The 18,580-nt window shown below is 43.2% G+C and overlaps 1 protein-coding gene across 1 annotated transcript; it reads left to right on the top strand.

Moving 5' to 3' along the window:
• The first annotated feature begins 4,814 nt into the window (after window positions 1–4,814).
• ADAMTS1 (ADAM metallopeptidase with thrombospondin type 1 motif 1) lies at window positions 4,815–13,916 on the top strand. The gene is made up of 9 exons (XM_082654917.1): window positions 4,815–5,905; window positions 7,530–7,876; window positions 8,229–8,361; window positions 8,748–8,915; window positions 9,354–9,640; window positions 9,862–10,048; window positions 10,138–10,313; window positions 11,588–11,763; window positions 11,934–13,916. The coding sequence occupies exons 1-9, from the start codon at window positions 5,257–5,259 to the stop codon at window positions 12,631–12,633; spliced, it is 2,823 nt and encodes a 940-aa protein (XP_082511043.1). The 5' UTR covers window positions 4,815–5,256; the 3' UTR covers window positions 12,634–13,916.
• Window positions 13,917–18,580: the final 4,664 nt, after the last annotated feature.

Here is an 18,580-nt window from a genome sequence, read left to right as displayed (position 1 = left end):
CATTTTCTCACGTCTCTTTTTTTTGCACTTTAAGTTTTCTTTTGTTGGTGGTAAGGAAAATTTCTTAACCGAGAAAATGAGTTAACTTTAGCATTGATAGTCAAGTATTAAACTTTAGCATTGAAGTCAAGTATTGATGCAGACTAAGCATGTAAACACTTAATAAATATATTTAATGAATGAATTCTAATTTGTTTTAGTGAATTGTAATGTATGATTTTTTTCATTTGAATTACATAAAGCTCTCATATGATGAATAAAAGTGATCCACAGTATTAGCTTAGAGGTAGTTTTCTTTCTTTTCTTAAGTTTAATTGATTTTTGGTTTAAGCTAATAGAGCTACATGAATGGAAAAAGTCGGCTAAGGCATTTTTTTATTATTTTAAGAATGCAAATACATTTAAGTTACAACGTTTAAAAGATATTTTCTATGACACAAAAGTTAAGATTTGGTAAAAAATTATGAAATATGATTGAAAAAGTGTAAAACCTTTGCAAATTCCTGAAGAACTACTGTATTAGGGGAAAAAAACAAAAAAGCAAAACCTGAGCTCTACATCATTTGCTGTAGACCATCGCCACCTCGTGGATTGAGAAAGAAGTGCTATAGGCTGTGAATCTTTTAAGGTGGAATTTTTTATTGATAGAAAACTTCTACTCGGAATTTAAATTAAATGCAATAATTGGAATCAACATCAATAACAAGTCTGACAACATACTTACCTACCAAACAATTAGATAATTAAAATTCCAAAAGGAATTTGATTAAAAAATATGAGTCAGAGTCATTTCTTAGCCCCCAATTTGGCAATACCATCCTAGGCAATAACAACCACTTTGAGGTTCAATTCCACATCTGCCGAGCAAAGGAAGTGGATTGGACAGACTCTTTCAAACGCAGGACTTTGGGATCATAGCAATTGTAAGTCCAAATGCAACATACATTCATTTTTCTGTTTTCAATATTTGTTATAGTTCTGGGTTTATAACCTGCTTGAAAGAGATGTTTTCTATTTTCTCATTTATAATCAAATAAAATATCCATTTGTCCATCATTTTAGGCTATATGTCCCCAGAAGAAGCACTAATGGTAAACAGTTTTCCTATGTCTAATTGGTAAATCCTATGGCATGAAACTATGAATAAATAGCGTTATATGTTTATGAAATAGGTACATTAATCATTTCTGTACACAATGTTTACACTAAAACAATGCTAACAGCTCATGTATATGACCAGATTCTCTCATTTCATGGCTACTTGTTGAATACTTGGTATAGAATTCTCGAGAATTATCAATCCAGTATTGTGTCTTTAAAATGTGTGAAACTTTTCTCTGTTAACAGGAGACAAGAAAGCTTTTAAAAGGTCAAACTGTTTGTTGTAAGAATATGTTTATGTCAAATATTTTAACTTTTATTAGGTAATCTCTACAAATAATCAAAATTGGTTAAGGTCAGTATATTAAAACATATCAAGATTTACATTTATATAAACTTATACGTTGTCTAGAAAAAGAAAATCAGAAATATGGCAGAGTTTAGAACAGCATGAGATCTTTTGGATGCATGTTTAAATCAAAGAGCAATCATTTTATAAGTGTGAGAGTGTGAAACTTATTTACAAGGACCCAGTATTTCATATCACTTTTACTAGTGCCATGCACAAATTCTGCTCTGTTGGTCTTGTTTCTACAGCGAGTTATTTTTTCAATTCACTATTTTCTTTATAAATATACATATATGTTATGTGTATATAGTTGTGTGTTACCACAAATGCATAAAGAGTGCCGATCTTTAAAAAAAAAAAAGTAAGTAGATTAAATGTTCTTCTGAGCATGGATGAAGTTTTTCAAGCTTAGTAATTGGCAACTCCTACATCCATGCCTCTGTTGAAGTGATTAAAAAAGAATCATTTCCCAGAACTACAGGTGCACAACAGATTGGAATCATTATGCAAAAGAACAGAAATCTGGAGAGAAACCCAGTGAATAAAAAAAGCCATGTTCCTGGCCACTTTTCCCTTTAGCTCTCTGTTTTTTTCAGCTCTATTTGGATATACAACATGAAATACGTAAAAATTATAATAGAGTTGAAGTAAGCCATTCAAGATTAGCAATGTATGCCTTGAATTAAACAAACTCCAATCAGAAGGCACTGGAGGCAGAAATGAACTAAAGGCCAAACTTGCATTAATACATTTTAAAAGCTAAAGTTTATGTAGGGGAGTTGACAGATTGGAATGCATTACATGAGTTTTTAGAAAACTACATATTTTCTGCTGGTCTTTTGAATTTCCCATCCTGTACCAATTCAAGAGAATCACATTTTCCCTTATGGATGTGTTAGGCCTCTCAGACCCTAGGCCACCTCAAGTGTTTGAAATCTCCATCTCAAAGCCAGTCTGAGGACCCAACTGCTGGTCACCGTGTGTTGTTTCCAGAGCCCTCTTCTGAGCAAGAGATGTGAAAATTTATTGATGGCTTTGTCGTCATGTTTCCATGATTCCATAGTCAAGATCTTGTAAGTGCAAAGTGACTTTTCCTCAAATGCTCCCCTAAGAATCTCATCTTTCATCTAGCTGGACAGAAAGAACAAATGAAATGAAAAAATAATAGTAATAATAACATTAAAAAAAATACTGTAACAGAGGGGGGAAATGTATGTAAAAAAAAAAAAAAAAAGGTCTGGAAATCAAACTGAGGAGTAGGGATATTTGGGAAATGAAACCTGTGAGGCAAAGAGGAATAAATCTTAGTTCAAAGAACAGCAGAATGAGTTAGGTTAGACAGTATAGAAATGAATGGGGCCACTCATTAATGTGTATGTCAATATTAAATTGGAAGGAATAATGGAATAGGGTGAGAGACTGGGTGAAAGGGGGTGGGCAGAAACAGGGTCAAATAGTTAGATGGTGGGAGAATGGAGGAGCAAAGAAAAAAACTGGTCATTGAGTTACTTTAACCTGCTGTTAAAATATATGTAATTTCTCGGTTACTCATTCAGCATTTATCTATTACAATGACCTTAGGAAAGGACAATTACGCTTAAGAAAGCATCCACACCTAAGTGTATGGGGACCAGGGGTTGTTTTAAACGCTTTGCTTCTCTGTGCCATTCTTTCTGATTTGATCTTTCCTAAAGAGTGGGAAGCAAAGATTTTGTTTTTGTTTTTCAAGTAGGCGATCTAGAACTCCGAGAGAAAAGAGGAAGTTGGAGAGGTTTTCTGAAAGCAAAAGTTGTAAGAAGGACGCGTTGGAGGACTTGCAGGGGACGCTTTTGGCTAGAAAAGAATGAAGTTGGGAAGATCTGGGGAGGAGTAATGAAAGGGACGAGATCAAACTTGGTGAAAACTGAGGGGCGGGAGCGGCGAGGCAGGAGACAGGGCCGGGCGAGGAAGTGGGAGCGCGCGAGTGTGAGGGACACGGGTCTGCCCCGGGTTTGGGGCGGTCGTTCTCACCATTGTCCCCGTGGTTTTCCGCCTGGGGAAACGTTATGAAACATTTCCTTCCTCTGTGTCATTGAACCCCTCCCTCTTTTTCGATGGAAGAGCTGCTCCGCTTTTGCTTAGGGACCTATCTAGGTGGAAAGGTTCAACTTTTCTCGCTTTCCTAACGCGGAGGCAGCCTTTTCCCTTCCTCGGGGAAGAGGAGGGAGGGGTCGGGGAAGGAAACCGACTGCTTAATTTCCCCACTGTACACTTTCTAGTCCCATCGATGCCGCCGCTCCCTGGGTGCAAAAGTGGGGTTCCTTGACGTTTGTGCCAAACCTGGCCTACGTCCTGCAGCTAGTAGGTGGAAGAAGGCAAACTGGGCGGGAGTTGATTATTTCTCGAATGAAGAGAATGCGCAGTTCCCTCCCTAGGCTCTGGGGAATTGAACCGCGCGTTCCAGATCACCTATTCCGGAAGTGTGAACCCAGGTTCCCACTGAGAAGTCTTTAAGGCTGGGGCCGGAGGGGGTCGGGGGGGTGGGGAGATGATGGTGGAAGGGGGAAGGGCGAAGGTTTAAAATTTAAACCCATTTTAAAGTCAATGGCCTGGAATGTGTCTCCTGGCTTCCTCACGCAGACACGCTTTCTAGGGGACGCGCGGGCCCTATCGAGCTTTCCCGAGAAAAGTTGGGGCGAAGAGAGAGCACGCTGCAGCAAACCGGCCTGTGGCAGGCCAGGGAGATGGAGAGGTGGAGTGGGCTATTTTTCTAGAAAGGGGAGCCCTGGCTCATCTCCCAGATTGAAGAGGCGGGCGCTGGCGGGGGTGGGATGCGGTGAGAGAGGGGGCCGGCATAGGGACAGACCCCGGCAGGGAAATATTCGAGAAAGGACTCCGCTCTCCACCCCGACCGTCCCTTCTGGAAAATGCAGCCCCACGCGCGAACTGCGCTCCCGCAAGAGAGGGACGGCGGGAAGGGACGGTAGTCCGGGAAGACGGCGGGAGGAAAGCGCGGTGGCAGGGAGTACCTTCTCCCAGCAGCAGCCCCAGACGTACAAAGTGCTGCTCACAGCGCCTCTCCTGCGCCTTCCGCCCCAAGACTGACGAGCCAGTGGCGCCGAGCCAGAGCGGAGGCCGCCCCCCCGCCCAGGCCCGCGGCGCAGAGCGCGGTTTCGCTCCGACTGAGTTCAGGGGGCGGCGTCCCGGGGATAGAAAGGCGGCCAAGAGGGAGGAGAAAGGGGGTAAGGGGGGGGTGGGCGGAGACATTTTTAAAGACTATAAAAAGGCGGCCCGGGCTGCCCCGTTCTTGCACTCGCTGGAAAGCGGCTCAGAGCCTGGGGCCTTTGCATAGCCAGGGCGCGCAGTAGGGCCGAGAGGACAGAGCCCTGCGCAGAGCGAGGTGCACCGCGACCGAGGCGGAGACCGAAGCGGGGAGCTCCAGGCGCCGATCCTCGTGTGGCCCAAGGCCCCTCTCCCGGAGGCGTCCCAGGGCGCTCCGTGTCTCCGCATCAGCCACCCCACCAGAGCCTGCTGCGCGGTGCCTCCAGCTCTTCGCTAGAAGAAAAACTTCCCGCGCGCCGGCAGAACCGCAGCGCCTCCTCTCTAGTGACTCCGGGAGCCCCATCTGCGGCTGGCTCTGCGCGCACTTTCCAAGAATCATAGTAATTGTTAATTTTAACAATCCCGAGGCAGGCCAGCGAGGCTCTGCGCTCCAGACCCGAACAATAGCCCCTTCGCTCAGTGCGCGGCGGCGCGCGGTGCCTCCCGGGACTCGGGTGCCGCGAGCGGTCCCCGCGGAGTTCGGAAGGCGCACGGCAGGAGGCGACATGGGGAACACGGCGCGACGGTCTCGCGGCTCGCAGCCTGCGCCCGTGCTGCTGCGGCTGCTGCTCGCCGCGGCCTCAGCGCTGCTGGTCGTGCCGGGCGTGCGCGGGCGCCCCACCGAGGAAGACGAGGAGCTGGTGCTGCTGGCACCGGAGAGCGACCCAGGACACAGGACCACGCACCTCCGCCTGGACGCCTTCGGCCGGCAGCTGCTGCTGGAGCTGCAGCCGGACCGCGGCTTCCTGGCCCCCGGCTTCACGCTCCAGACGGTGGGGCGCAGACCCGGGCCCGACGCGTCGCGTTCTGATCCCGTTGGCGACCTGGCGCACTGCTTCTACTCTGGCACGGTGAACGGCGACCCCAGCTCCGCCGCTGCACTCAGCCTCTGCGAGGGCGTGCGCGGCGCCTTCTACCTGCAGGACGAGGAGTACTTCATCCAGCCCGCGCCCGCCGCCGCAGCCGAGGAGGAGCCTCCGACGCGGCCCCAGTTCCATCTCTTGCGGCGGAGGCGGCGGGGTGGCGGCGGCGCCAGGTGCGGGGTCCTGGACGACGAGACGCAGCTCGCGGGGGGAGCGGGGTCGGAGGACGAGCACGCCACGGCGCAGGGGCCGCCGCGGGACCGAGCGACACAACGCATGGGACAGCCAACAGGTATCATTCCCAGAAGAGTGGTTCCCACTTGTCTCTCCATTCATCTCCCTCTCCCTACCTTCTCTGTGCTGCGCGACTTGAGGGTAGAGTCCTGTTCGCAGACGCGAGCCTCTGTCTGCGGACAGGACGGAGACGTGGTGTGGAGGGAATGCGGCTTAAGATTTGGGTTGGTGAACTAACCAAAGCCTGCTGGAGCAGTTAATTCCATTTGCCCTAATAATGAATGATCAAGAGAGGACAGACGTTATCAATGGTGTTTCTGCTAAGGAGAAGCGTTCCGATCCGGAAGGGAGAGCTGGTAACCCAATGCCTCCCACTTTGAATGTGAGCTTGTGCGACTTATTTCCACCTTGTTAATTTCTTTTTAACAATTATGCATGTGTCCTTTGGTCGAGTTGCAGCTTCGCGCTTAGTTTTGTAACCGCTGCCTGTTCGCGCACCCTGAGCCCAGAGGAGGGCAGAGATGGAGGGCGAAGGAGGGATAGTGACCTCAGAATGTGCAGCCCGCGAGCCTGGACAGCTGCGCTACGATTCCTGTTCTGCTGGCCTCTGTTCCCTTCCCCCCTTTAAGAGTCTGACCCCCGACCGGCTGGCAGTGGCGGGGCCCCTCTTCAGAACCTGCTTGGGAGGTCTCTGCCCAGCTCGCCCCGCCTCTCCGCGCCTCCCACCAGCCTCCCACTTTGCGCTCCCCCTCGCGGCCATAATTCTGCTCGGAAGCACTGTTGAAAGTTAGTCACCGGTGATCCTTCCTGCTCCGCCTTTCCCTGTTTCTCTCTGTTGTGTGCAGTGCTTCCTGTCTAGTTCTTTTCATTCTGTCACTCACTGGGGTGCCTTGTTTCTTTTTTGAACTTTCTCACGTGGCTTGTAAAATTTTCCTCTTCTCCCCTGTACGTCCGCTCCTTGAAGCGGTTGCGTGCTCAGAGCCCAGCGTAGAACTTCCCTGGGGGCTGGGTCTCAGTCAGGAGTCAGAGGGCTCTTTTCGAAACAATCAGCCGTGGCCCCGTGGTCCGAAGCAGGAACTTATTTCCCTGGGGCGGTGGGAGTGGGGCAGTCGGCTTCTTGGCAGACTGGGTGGTCCTTGTGCCCGGATTTGGCAAGAGCAGAGCACCGCAGGGACCCGTGGAACGAGCGAGCAGAGCAGTGCAGGCTGAGATTTCTTCAGGCCCGGCCCCTCGGCAGAGGCCACAGCCCTGCCCTGGGCCTTCCACGTGGAGCCCGATGATCTCATTCAGGATTTGATTCCTGGCCTGTGAAAGAGTGACTCAGGGCTCTGCCTGCCCCCCTTGCTCCAAGATTTTACTACTGCTGGGGAGAATGGTTGCGCACACTGCCTTTTTCAGATTGTGTGATCTCAGAGAGGACAAAAGAAATCCTGTTTAAAAAAAAAAAAAGCCTGACACCCCTCAGAGGAGCACATGGCCTTTTTTTTATTTACAGTAAAGGAGAAAACTTTAAATATAACATTTTCAGTGAAAAGAAATGCAAATATTTTTGTTATTGTTGCTCCGGGTGTATTTTTGTATTGTTTTCTTTGACTGGTTAGGCTTTCTTTATATACTCTGGGAAGGTAACTATCCTTGGCTAGACTGCCCCTGAACAAACTATCTTCCTTGTGTCTTTACAGGAACTAGAAGCCTAAGAAAGAAGCGATTTGTGTCCAGCCCCCGCTATGTGGAAACTATGCTTGTGGCCGACCAGTCCATGGCAGAGTTCCACGGCAGTGGGCTAAAGCACTACCTTCTTACCTTGTTCTCGGTGGCGGCCCGGTTATACAAACACCCCAGCATTCGGAATTCAGTTAGCCTGGTGGTAGTGAAGATCCTGGTCATCTATGAGGAACAGAAGGGGCCAGAAGTGACTTCCAACGCTGCCCTCACTCTGCGGAACTTCTGCAACTGGCAAAAGCAGCACAACCCGCCCAGTGACCGGGATGCAGAGCACTATGACACTGCGATTCTTTTCACCAGACAGGTGAGAGGAAGACATTGCCAACGATGAGAGTATTCTCTTGGGAATCAGTTTTGTAATAAGCAAATGTATGTAAGGCATTTTACCAGTATTTTGGCACTTATATTTTTTAATTGGCTAGCATGATTAATCTTCCTTATTTCTTTTAATATTTTAATATCTCAAGTTTCACAGTCTTTTTTGAATGGCCTTAGGGAAAATCTTAAAGTCACACAAAGTACTCCTAAAAGAACTACTCAACAACAATGAATGTAGATGCCCTAAAGCACATGTGAAGTTACACCCTGCCAAAAAGTGAGATCACAAGGTTCGTGCTCTGTCTCTGTTAATACGGACATACCTTTGCTCCTTGTAGGACCTGTGTGGCGCCCAGACATGTGATACTCTTGGGATGGCAGATGTTGGAACTGTATGTGATCCCAGCAGAAGCTGCTCGGTCATAGAGGATGACGGCTTACAAGCTGCCTTCACCACAGCCCACGAATTAGGTAAGTCTGTTTTAGAGTGAGAGTTAGCCCAATTCATGAATTCAAATTGATAAACTATGTATTAATTTAAGAGGCAGAGTCTTCAGGTTATATTGCTATTTTAAGGTGCCAGAGCTCCCTAGAAACTGCAGAAAATAGTTTTCCACTCTTCTCAACATGGTCATTTTTATTAGAATTCAAAGTAAGGTAGTAGGAGCTATGGACGTATTTGGAAATTTACGTTTGTTTACACCCTGTGAAAAGTAGACATTGTCTCTAAAATAGATTATCTCTAAAACACATTTCTTCCTCTAGAAATATCACTTTGAGACAAATGAATCCCTGTTGGGGAAAAAAAATGCTGCAAATGACCTGTATTCTAATGTGGGTTTCGGATGTCTTCTTAGGCCATGTGTTTAACATGCCACATGATGATGCAAAGCAATGTGCCAGCGTTAATGGTGTCAACCGGGATTCCCACATGATGGCGTCAATGCTTTCCAATTTGGACCGCAGCCAACCCTGGTCTCCTTGCAGTGCTTACATGATTACATCATTTCTGGATAATGGTCATGGTAAGATGCTCCAGCTACTCTTTCTAGATGTTACCCAACCATCCACATGTAGGGTACTAATGAAAGCAGCTCTTTCTTTCTTTTCTGTTCTTTTTATTTTCCCTCCTTCAAAATGACTTTCATTGTCAACCGCATGCATTTTTAGATCTTAATTTCCAGTAAAAGATAGTGCTTCTGGTCAGGTAGCTCCCAGAGTACATTAACTTGAGTTTTTAGCAGAACAATGATTTCCTGTCATTGTTAATACAGAAATATCCCATTAAGAATAATATCTTAATGATAGTTTAAATATCTCTGGCATTTTCCCCCCAAACTCTTCAGCTTTCAAATTGCTTTGCTATATATTATCACTTTTGGTAAGTATTTTCTGAAACTGATCTACCCCCTGCATGCTTTAATTTGCTATTTCTTAATATTCATTGGCATTTTTCCTTGCAGGCGAATGTTTGATGGACAAGCCCCAGAGCCCCATACAGCTCCCCTCTGATCTCCCCGGGACCTTGTACGATGCCAACCGGCAGTGCCAGTTTACATTTGGGGATGAGTCCAAACACTGCCCGGACGCGGCCAGCACGTGCACGACCCTCTGGTGCACAGGCACCTCTGGCGGATTGCTGGTGTGCCAGACCAAACACTTCCCCTGGGCCGACGGCACCAGCTGTGGAGAAGGGAAATGGTGTGTCAACGGCAAGTGTGTGAACAAGACTGACAAGAAGCATTTTGATGTGAGTTTTCCACTGCAACACACGCTCCTTTAAGATTCAGAATTGAAAGAGACCAAGTGATGCTAAAACGTTAGATACCACGTTAGCATCCCGACCTGTGGGCTCTCGCAGGGATACAGGATAGTCGTATTATTGATTCTTTGTCCCATGTCTTTCTCTTCTATTTCCTGAAAAGGTCTCTGTAGAGGTTTCTAACGCTGATCATTTGTGTCTCCATTTAGACTCCTGTTCACGGAAGCTGGGGTCCGTGGGGGCCCTGGGGAGACTGTTCAAGAACGTGTGGCGGAGGAGTTCAGTATACGATGAGGGAGTGCGACAACCCAGTCCCAAAGAACGGAGGGAAGTACTGCGAGGGCAAGCGCGTGCGCTACAGGTCCTGCAATATTGAGGACTGTCCAGAGAATAATGGTGAGTAGAGAGAAGGTGAAAAGGATGCGCTGCAAACGGGTGGTTGAAGGCCGGAAACGGATAACATCATCGTCTCCTTCTCTTTCCAGGAAAAACCTTTAGAGAGGAACAGTGTGAGGCACACAATGAATTCTCCAAAGCTTCCTTTGGGAGCGGGCCCGCAGTGGAGTGGACACCCAAGTACGCAGGAGTCTCACCCAAGGACAGGTGCAAGCTCATCTGTCAAGCCAAAGGCATTGGCTATTTCTTCGTTTTGCAGCCCAAGGTAGTGACTTTTCTTCAGACTTTTTGCCTAAGAAACAAGGCCTTAGTTTGCTCCCTTTTCATGCCAGCTCTGTTGTACTTCCTTTAATTTTTATTTGTATATATATATATATATATATATATATATATATAAAGCTGAGATTTTAATTTATTTATTTATTATTTATGACTGCGTTGGGTCTTCGTTGCTGCACGCGGGCTTTCTCTAGTTGCAGCGAGCAGGGGCTACTCTTCGTTGCGGTGCGCGGGTTTCTCATTGCAGTGGCTTCTCTTGTTGCGAAGCATGGACTCTAGGCACGAGAGCTTCAGTAGTTGTGGCTCGCAGGCTCTAGAGTGCAGGCTCAGTAGTTGTGGCGCACAAGTTTAGTTGCTCCACGGCATGTGGGATCTTCGTGGACCAGGGCTCGAACCCATGTCCCCTCCATTGGCAGGCGGATTCTTAACCACTGTGCCACCAGGGAAACCCTAATTTATATATTAACGTGTTCAATTTCAAGTTAGAACTGCTTTGCTTCAAGATACATTGGCAACTGCTTGCTTTGAGTTTGGTGCTGTTTTGGGCTATGAATGAAGCTTGAATCCAGTGCTTATGATTCTTGCAATGGTTTATTATTACTCCTATATGCGAAGAAAAGCCCTTTACACATGGTTAGGTAAATTATGTGTTAACATGGAAACCATCCAGTGGTTTTGGAAAATAGTTTAGGTGTGGCCCGAAGTACTTGTTACTGGGTGACTAGCAGTAGTATGTGCAAATGGACTTATTAAAATGAAAGTCTGAGCATTGAGAACTCTTGTGTTTGAGAACATATACTGAACTAATGGAAGCATTGTTTTGCTGAGGAGATAAATCTGGCTCTGAGGTAGAAAATAGAATTGAATTTGGTTGAAATTATCATGTGTCATTATCACTGTAGGCTATGAAAACAGTCTCCAGTTGCAGATTCAACATTCAAGTGATTTATTCAGCACCTGTTATTGCCAGCTAGTATTCTAGATACTGGGGATACAGCAGTAAACAAATTGACAAAAAGCTCTGCTTTTGTTGACCTTAGCTAAAAGTGAGATAGGATACAAATAATCAAAAAATTTATAATGTTTTCAGATGGAAAAAAAAGCCAAAGAGAAGGATAGTGTGTGCCGTGTTATAAAGTAATTTTGCTAGTCAGGAAAGCAAAGATGTAATGTTAACGAAGAAAACTTTCAGAACTATCCTAGCATCATCTCTTGCCCTTGTTAATGTGTAACACCAGGTACGTGCCCTTCCTTTTTCAGGTGGTAGATGGCACTCCTTGTAGCCCAGATTCCACCTCTGTCTGCGTGCAAGGACAGTGTGTAAAAGCTGGTTGTGATCGCATCATAGACTCCAAAAAGAAGTTCGATAAATGTGGCATTTGTGGAGGAAATGGATCTACATGCAAGAAAATATCAGGATCAGTTACTAGTGCAAAGTAAGTGTTAAAATGCCATAATCCTGAAGGTCTTATCATTTCAATGTAACTTTTTACAGTTCTGGTAAAAATTACATTCTTAAATGATTACCTGGTGTTTTAAGCTAAGTATTGATTATATGATTAGCTGGTGAATGAGAGATTTTTATATCTGTTTTCCTTGTCTGCAGACCTGGCTACCACGATATCGTCACAATTCCAACCGGAGCCACAAACATTGAAGTGAAACAACGGAATCAGAGGGGATCCAGAAATAATGGAAGCTACCTTGCCATCAAAGCTGCCGATGGCACATATATCCTGAATGGCGACTTCACCTTGTCCACTTTAGAGCAAGACATCACGTACAAAGGTAGTGTCTTGAGATACAGTGGCTCCTCTGCAGCGTTGGAAAGAATTAGAAGCTTTAGCCCTCTCAAGGAGCCCTTAACCATCCAAGTCCTGACAGTGGGCAATGCCCTTCGACCGAAAATTAAATACACCTATTTCGTGAAGAAGAAGAAGGAATCTTTCAACGCCATCCCTACTTTCTCCGAATGGGTCATTGAAGAGTGGAGCGAATGTTCCAAGTCATGTGGACAGGGTGTGCAGAGAAGGCTGGTGGAGTGCCGAGACCTCAACGGGCAGCCCGCTTCAGAGTGTGCAAAGGAAGTGAAGCCAGCCAGCACCAGACCTTGTGCGGACCTGCCTTGTCCCCTCTGGCAGCTGGGGGATTGGTCGCCATGTTCCAAGACTTGCGGGAAGGGTTACAGAAAGAGAACCTTGCAGTGTCTGTCCCATGATGGGGGTGTGTTATCTCATGAGAGCTGCGATCCTTTAAAGAAACCTAAACATTACATAGACTTTTGCACAATGGCAGAATGCAGTTAAGCAGGGGCGGTGTTGAGGGAAAAGGGCAGTGGGGAAGGGCTGATGCACTGAAATCAAGAAGGCTGGAGGAATCCAGTGCACCTTGCCGGTGATCAATGAGGTGTGCCGATGAGTTGGGAGGTACAGGTAGGTAGAAAAGAACTTAGATCATCAGAATTTCCTGCCAGTTACAAAATTGATAGGGTAGTTTATGAGGATCATTAATAGCTGACCAATAATATAGCATGAGAAAGCCCCAGGGCGTTATTATTTCTTTTGTTAAGTCTGTGACAAGTTTTTACAAAAATAGAAACATTTGTCAAAGTAAGTGTGAGAAATACTACAATCCCTGTTTCCTGGTACTGATGAAATGCTTTGTATCATGGAGGTTGGGAAATGAAAAGCAGGAGGAAAATGAGGTTTTTGGTTTAAGATGTGGCTTACTTTACCTCACTACCTATGGAGGGAGAAAGGAATACACATAGGATCTTTGACCATCACTGTTCCTAACTGCTGTGGTTTCAGAGAATGTTTATGCCATCTCTTCTGCTGAGAGTTAAGAATTCAGTCCAGCATGAGAAATGCTTAGCAACATCCAGTGACTCAAATGACTCCATCTTTCCTTTCTTGTGCCGTTATTGTGTCTTTATTTGTGAATTCATTTTGACGAAGAAACAATTCCATGTATTTGTAAAAACAGCATTAAGTCTACAAGGGGAAGAAAAGCAGTGATGTATCAGATGCTGGTAAAAGCTAGGGGAGGCCCGTTGATCTGGGTACCTCCTACATTTTTTCCTCCTGAGGTAAGCCTACTTAAGGAATGTGGATGTGGAAAAAAAACCAAAAAACAGTTTGTGTCTGAAGAAAGTCAGTAAGATCACACAAAAAGAATGTAATGCCAGAACAAGAATGGGGTGTGTACAACAGGGTCCCCAGTGTTTGGGGACATTGAGATCACACATCTCACGGTGGGGAGGCTACTGAGGGGTAGCGGGTCCATCCCCAGCAGCTGGTCCAACAGTCATATCCTGGTGAATGTCTGTTCAGCTCTTCTACTATGAAAGAAAATGACTTTTTTCCATATGTATATAGTAAAATATGTTACTATAAATTCTATGTACTTTATAAGTATTGGTCTGTGTGTTCCTTCTGAGAAGGACTATAGTTTGTAATAAATGCCTATAATAACATATTTATTTTTATACATTTCTTTCTAATGATAAAACTTTTAAGTTATATCGCTTTTGTAAAAGGTCATATAAAAATAGAGTATTTATACAATATATGTTACTAGGAAATAATAAAAGGACACTTTTTGAACATGTGTCTATTTTTTTTAATGGGAATTAATTCCTGGGTAGGAAATCTGAAACTCAGATGTTGAACTTTTGTTTGTTTTGTTTAAAATATGTCTGGTTTATTACTTTTTTAACACTGATAAAAATGTTTCATTGCATACATTTTTTTAAAAAACACCTTTATTGAAGTATAATTGCTTTACAATAATGTGTTAATTGCTGCTTTATAACAAAGTGAATCAGCTATACATATACATATATCCCCATATCTCCTCCCTCTTGCGTCTCCCTCCCACCCTCCCTATCCCACCCCTCTAAGTGGTCACAAAGCACTGAGCTGATCTCCCTGTGCTATGCGGCTGCTTCCCACTAGCTAGCTATTTTACATTTGGTAGTGTGTATATGGCCATGCCACTCTCTCATTTTGTCCCAGCTTACCCTACCCCCTCCTCATATCCTCAAGTCCATTCTCTAGTAGGTCTGTGTCTTTATTCCCGTCTAGGCCCTAGGTTCTTCATAACCATTTTTTTTTTTTTTAGATTCCATATATATGTGTTAGCATAGGGTATTTGTTTTTCTCTTTCTGACTTACTTCACTCTGTATGACAGACTCTAGGTCCATTCACCTCACTACAAATAACTCAGTTTTGTTTCTTTTTATGACTGAGTAATATTCCATTGTATATATGAGCCACATCTTTATCCATTCATCTGTCGATGGAACAGATATTGAATTTGAAGAGAGAATATTTTCTTCAATTCTTTGGAAGTATGATTTCATTCTAATGAAATTATTTTATGTATCCTTGGGGTATGTGATTGCTACAAAGAAAGAAATCTATTATATCTTTGGTGATAGATAGGTTTGTTACTGATGTAATAATATACACCAGTGGTTGGCCAAATTTTTCTGTAAAGAGCCAAATAGTAAATAGGTTTTGTGGGTCATACTATCTCTGTCACAACTACTGAACAGTGCTGTTGTAGCATGAAAACAGCAATAGACAATACAGAGATGAATGGGCATGGTGGTGTTCTAATAAAACTTTATTTATGAAACAGTGGGCCAAATTTGTTCTGTGGTCATAGTTTGCCAACCTCTGATGTATAACATATAAAATGGAAAAAGATGGGATTCTGGATACATTTTGAATTCATGTCTCTTCTTCAATTATATCACGTAAGTAAAGTTTTTTGAAAGTATTTAAGCTAATAAGTAGAAAACAATGCCTCATAAATTACATTTGGGATAGACATGCTTGGTGAGCCAAGCCCTCCAAATATTTCATGTGCTCTTCAGGAATACATGGGGTGTTTTGGAGAAACCTTGGAGCACCCAGGCCACCCTCTCAGTAGCCTTTTGTAAGTCACTCTATTTTAAATAGTAATGGTACATCAGTGACTTTAGAAGTTCAGACTGCTTCCAAAGTAACTACATTTCTCTCAGGAAATAGCTTATTTGCTAGAAGACTCGGATTATGTGGTTAACCACAGACATTTCCAACTTTATATTTTCATCCTTGTTTTCACCCTCCTTTCTCAAGTAGTTCTATATAATATGCTAATTTCAGATTCCAACGATAATTCTAATTTGCCCTCAGAATTACTCAGTGTTCTTCCCCTGAGCAGTTGAATTTAAGATATTCAGGAGCCAGGTGCATGGAGCAGAAAGTGGGGCGGAAGAGAGGAAAGGCATGTTAGTCTATGGTTAAGTTTTTTCCTACCTATTGGCCACCAGACTGAAAGATGAAAGTCAAATCTCACACCATGGGCAATGGCCCCATATAACTCAGTTAAACATAGAATTTGGTCATGCAATTCAGTGCCCTAACATGCTCTTTGCACCAATAACCTCTCCCACAATTATTTGTTTGGCCACATTATTAAGGTACAAATCCCCATAGTAAGTGATATGGAGGACACACACACACACACACACACACACACACACACACGCACACACAAAAGGCCCTTCTCCTCAATTACTCTATAAGTTATTTGATAAAATGAGATAAATGTACCTAGAATGATAACTCATAATAAAAAGAAGTCATTTTCAGATCTTGCCTAATTCTCTGATGAGTTTTTTCCTTTTCAAAGGCTTACATTGATTTGATGTAGTAAGCAAGGAGAATGAAATTCTCCTTGGACACAAAGTGATAAAAATAGCAGAAAGATTTTCCACTACTCTCTTTATTCTCAGCTCAAGGTAATGCCAAACAACTTTCTAAGTTGCCACATTATTTTCTTCAGCCATCTGCTGGGGAGATTTCCCTTTTATCAATCAATGGATCTGTTTAAAATACTCTATTTTGGCAGCAAAGAGAGTTTAGCTTAAAATACACATCCGGTTCTGTGAGCTTGACGTGCTTAAAAGAGGAAAGATTTTGTGCTCACTTCTGTTGCAGGTACAAATGATGAGCTGGCGTGATATTGAGGACTCATTCAAACATCTAATTTTCAGAACATTCTGCAGGCACTTTCTTTCTCTAGTATTTCAATAACCACCATGCAAGCACAATTTCTGCATCAGAGCTTTCACACAAAAATCAGCAAAAATCGTTTCCAACTTTCGCTTTTGTTTAATTTGTCTTCCAGAAGAGGGTTCTGTAGATCTTAAGGTAACTTAGGAACAACAGATAACAGCTACAATTTGCTAATCTCGTTGGTTTTCCAAAAAAAAAAGAAAAACAAAAACGTTAATATAAAGGTTGGGTGTGCTAGACCTACCAAAGAAATGGACCAAAGCTACTCCAGTATAGAAGTGTCGTGTGTTATGTCATACGCATACTTCTGTGACATGAATGAGTTCATAGGACACTGGCAGAATGGAAACAGTACAATGTAGAAGATGCTTTGGTTCATCAACAAGTTTTCCCAGCCAATAAATGTTTAGTGCCTTCTCTTAAGAGCAGCGGAACAGAAAATATGCTAAGTCATGAACATGGCGTGGCACAGAGGCATACAGAACTATGCAGAATCTCCACTCATGCCAGTTGTCTCCATTTGGTCTGCCTCTTGGAAGTTCCTAATGTGGTCTGTGTTCAGTTTGCTCTCGTATTCATAATTCAAAAGCCTGAACTTTTCCTTACAGCCCCTTCTATTAATCACATTGCCCTTGTTTTAGGGTAAGTTTGTATAATTACAAACAGCCATTTGTAATTTAGCATATTCTGTTAGCTATCTTAATTTCTTTTCCTTTAGGGTTACTATTGTTCTATGTTCTACATCTCTTAAAAGGAGTTATAAACCATGTACTTGCTGGGGTCAGAAGGAGATTGAGGGCAATTTTATGTAGAATAATACAGGAAGGCTTTTTCAATGAGATCTTTGGGAGAAAAACAGAGGGACACAAGGGGACAGCTCTCCAAGGGATGAGATTACAATAGACATGGGTCTGCACAGGTGGGAGTAAGCTCAACTTCTTGGAGGGGACAGCAAGAGGTCAGTGTGGCTGGAGCACTAAGGAGAGGGGGAAAGGGAAGAGGCCAGTGAAGGGCAGAGAGCTTGCTCAGCAAAAGTAGGAAGTATATTTGGGTTTTGTTCTGAGTGAGACGAGGAGCCAGTGGAAGGAACAGAGCAAAGGAGAGACATGGTCTGACTTAACATTTTAAACTGGAAGGAGACCAGACAGGAGCCAGATAGGAAACTATTGCAATAATTGCAATGAACGATAATAATGGTCTGAACTAGGGTGATAGCCATAGAGGAGGTGAAGGAGGTCAAATTCTGCAGTTCAGGACTTTGATATTTGCAGATGGATATAGATGTGAATGGGGGAAAAAATGTCATGAATGAGTCTGGGTTTTTTTTGCTTTTCTGTTTTTTGGTGGGAAAAGAGTGTTCTGTGCAACATTGATGCATACTACACTCTACTTAAAGACCAACGTAAATTAAAAATACAGGATTTTTCGTAAGTATTGAAACCAGTTAAACCTATAGGTAAATATAAGTAATTGTTGAAATTATGGTTTCAAAATTAACTGGAAATGTAGAATAATAGTTAAAGAGAAGATATATAATGTAAAATATTTTCATAAAAATAATTCAAGTCTAAAACCGTATGTCATATTGACAAAATCATAAGAGTAAAATAGAAATTTCTTATGTTAGGAGTTATTAAAGGACATCATCTTATTCTTGAACTTGGTAATAGCGTAAGTATAGATGAATGATATTTCTTAAAAACAAAAACCCAAAAAATGTCTCTTCATAGAGAGAGGATGTGTGCAAAATATAACTCATAAATAAAAGAATGGAAAGCAAATAATAAGGTAACAGAATTCCAACCACATTATCATGACAACACATTGTTTAAACTTTCCTATTAAAAGACAAATATCTTCAGGATGTGTTTAAAAATAAAATCCATTGACATGATAAATAAAAGGGAACTAACTAAATCAAAATGACATTTCTTCAAAGAAGTCCAAAGATTTATCAGGCAAAGAGTAGTAAAAAAGTAGGAATAGAATATGAAATCAGCCAAAAATGTATTTAAGATGGAAAAGCACTAAGCAAAATAAAAATTAACATATCTTGTGGATTAAAGGTAGAATCTAAAAAAAAAAAAAAAAAAGGTAGAATCTACAATAAGAAATATGTGTCCCTGATAATAGAACATCTATATATCAATCTTAAATTGTTAAAAATACAAAGAATTATCAACA

The sequence above is a fragment of the Grampus griseus genome (genome assembly GCF_964374135.1).
Source record: "Grampus griseus genome assembly, chromosome: 5".
In the NCBI taxonomy this organism is placed as follows: Eukaryota; Metazoa; Chordata; class Mammalia; order Artiodactyla; family Delphinidae; genus Grampus; species Grampus griseus.
The sequence above is the reverse complement of the archived record's forward strand: the minus strand, read 5'-3'. Positions and strand labels throughout refer to the sequence as shown.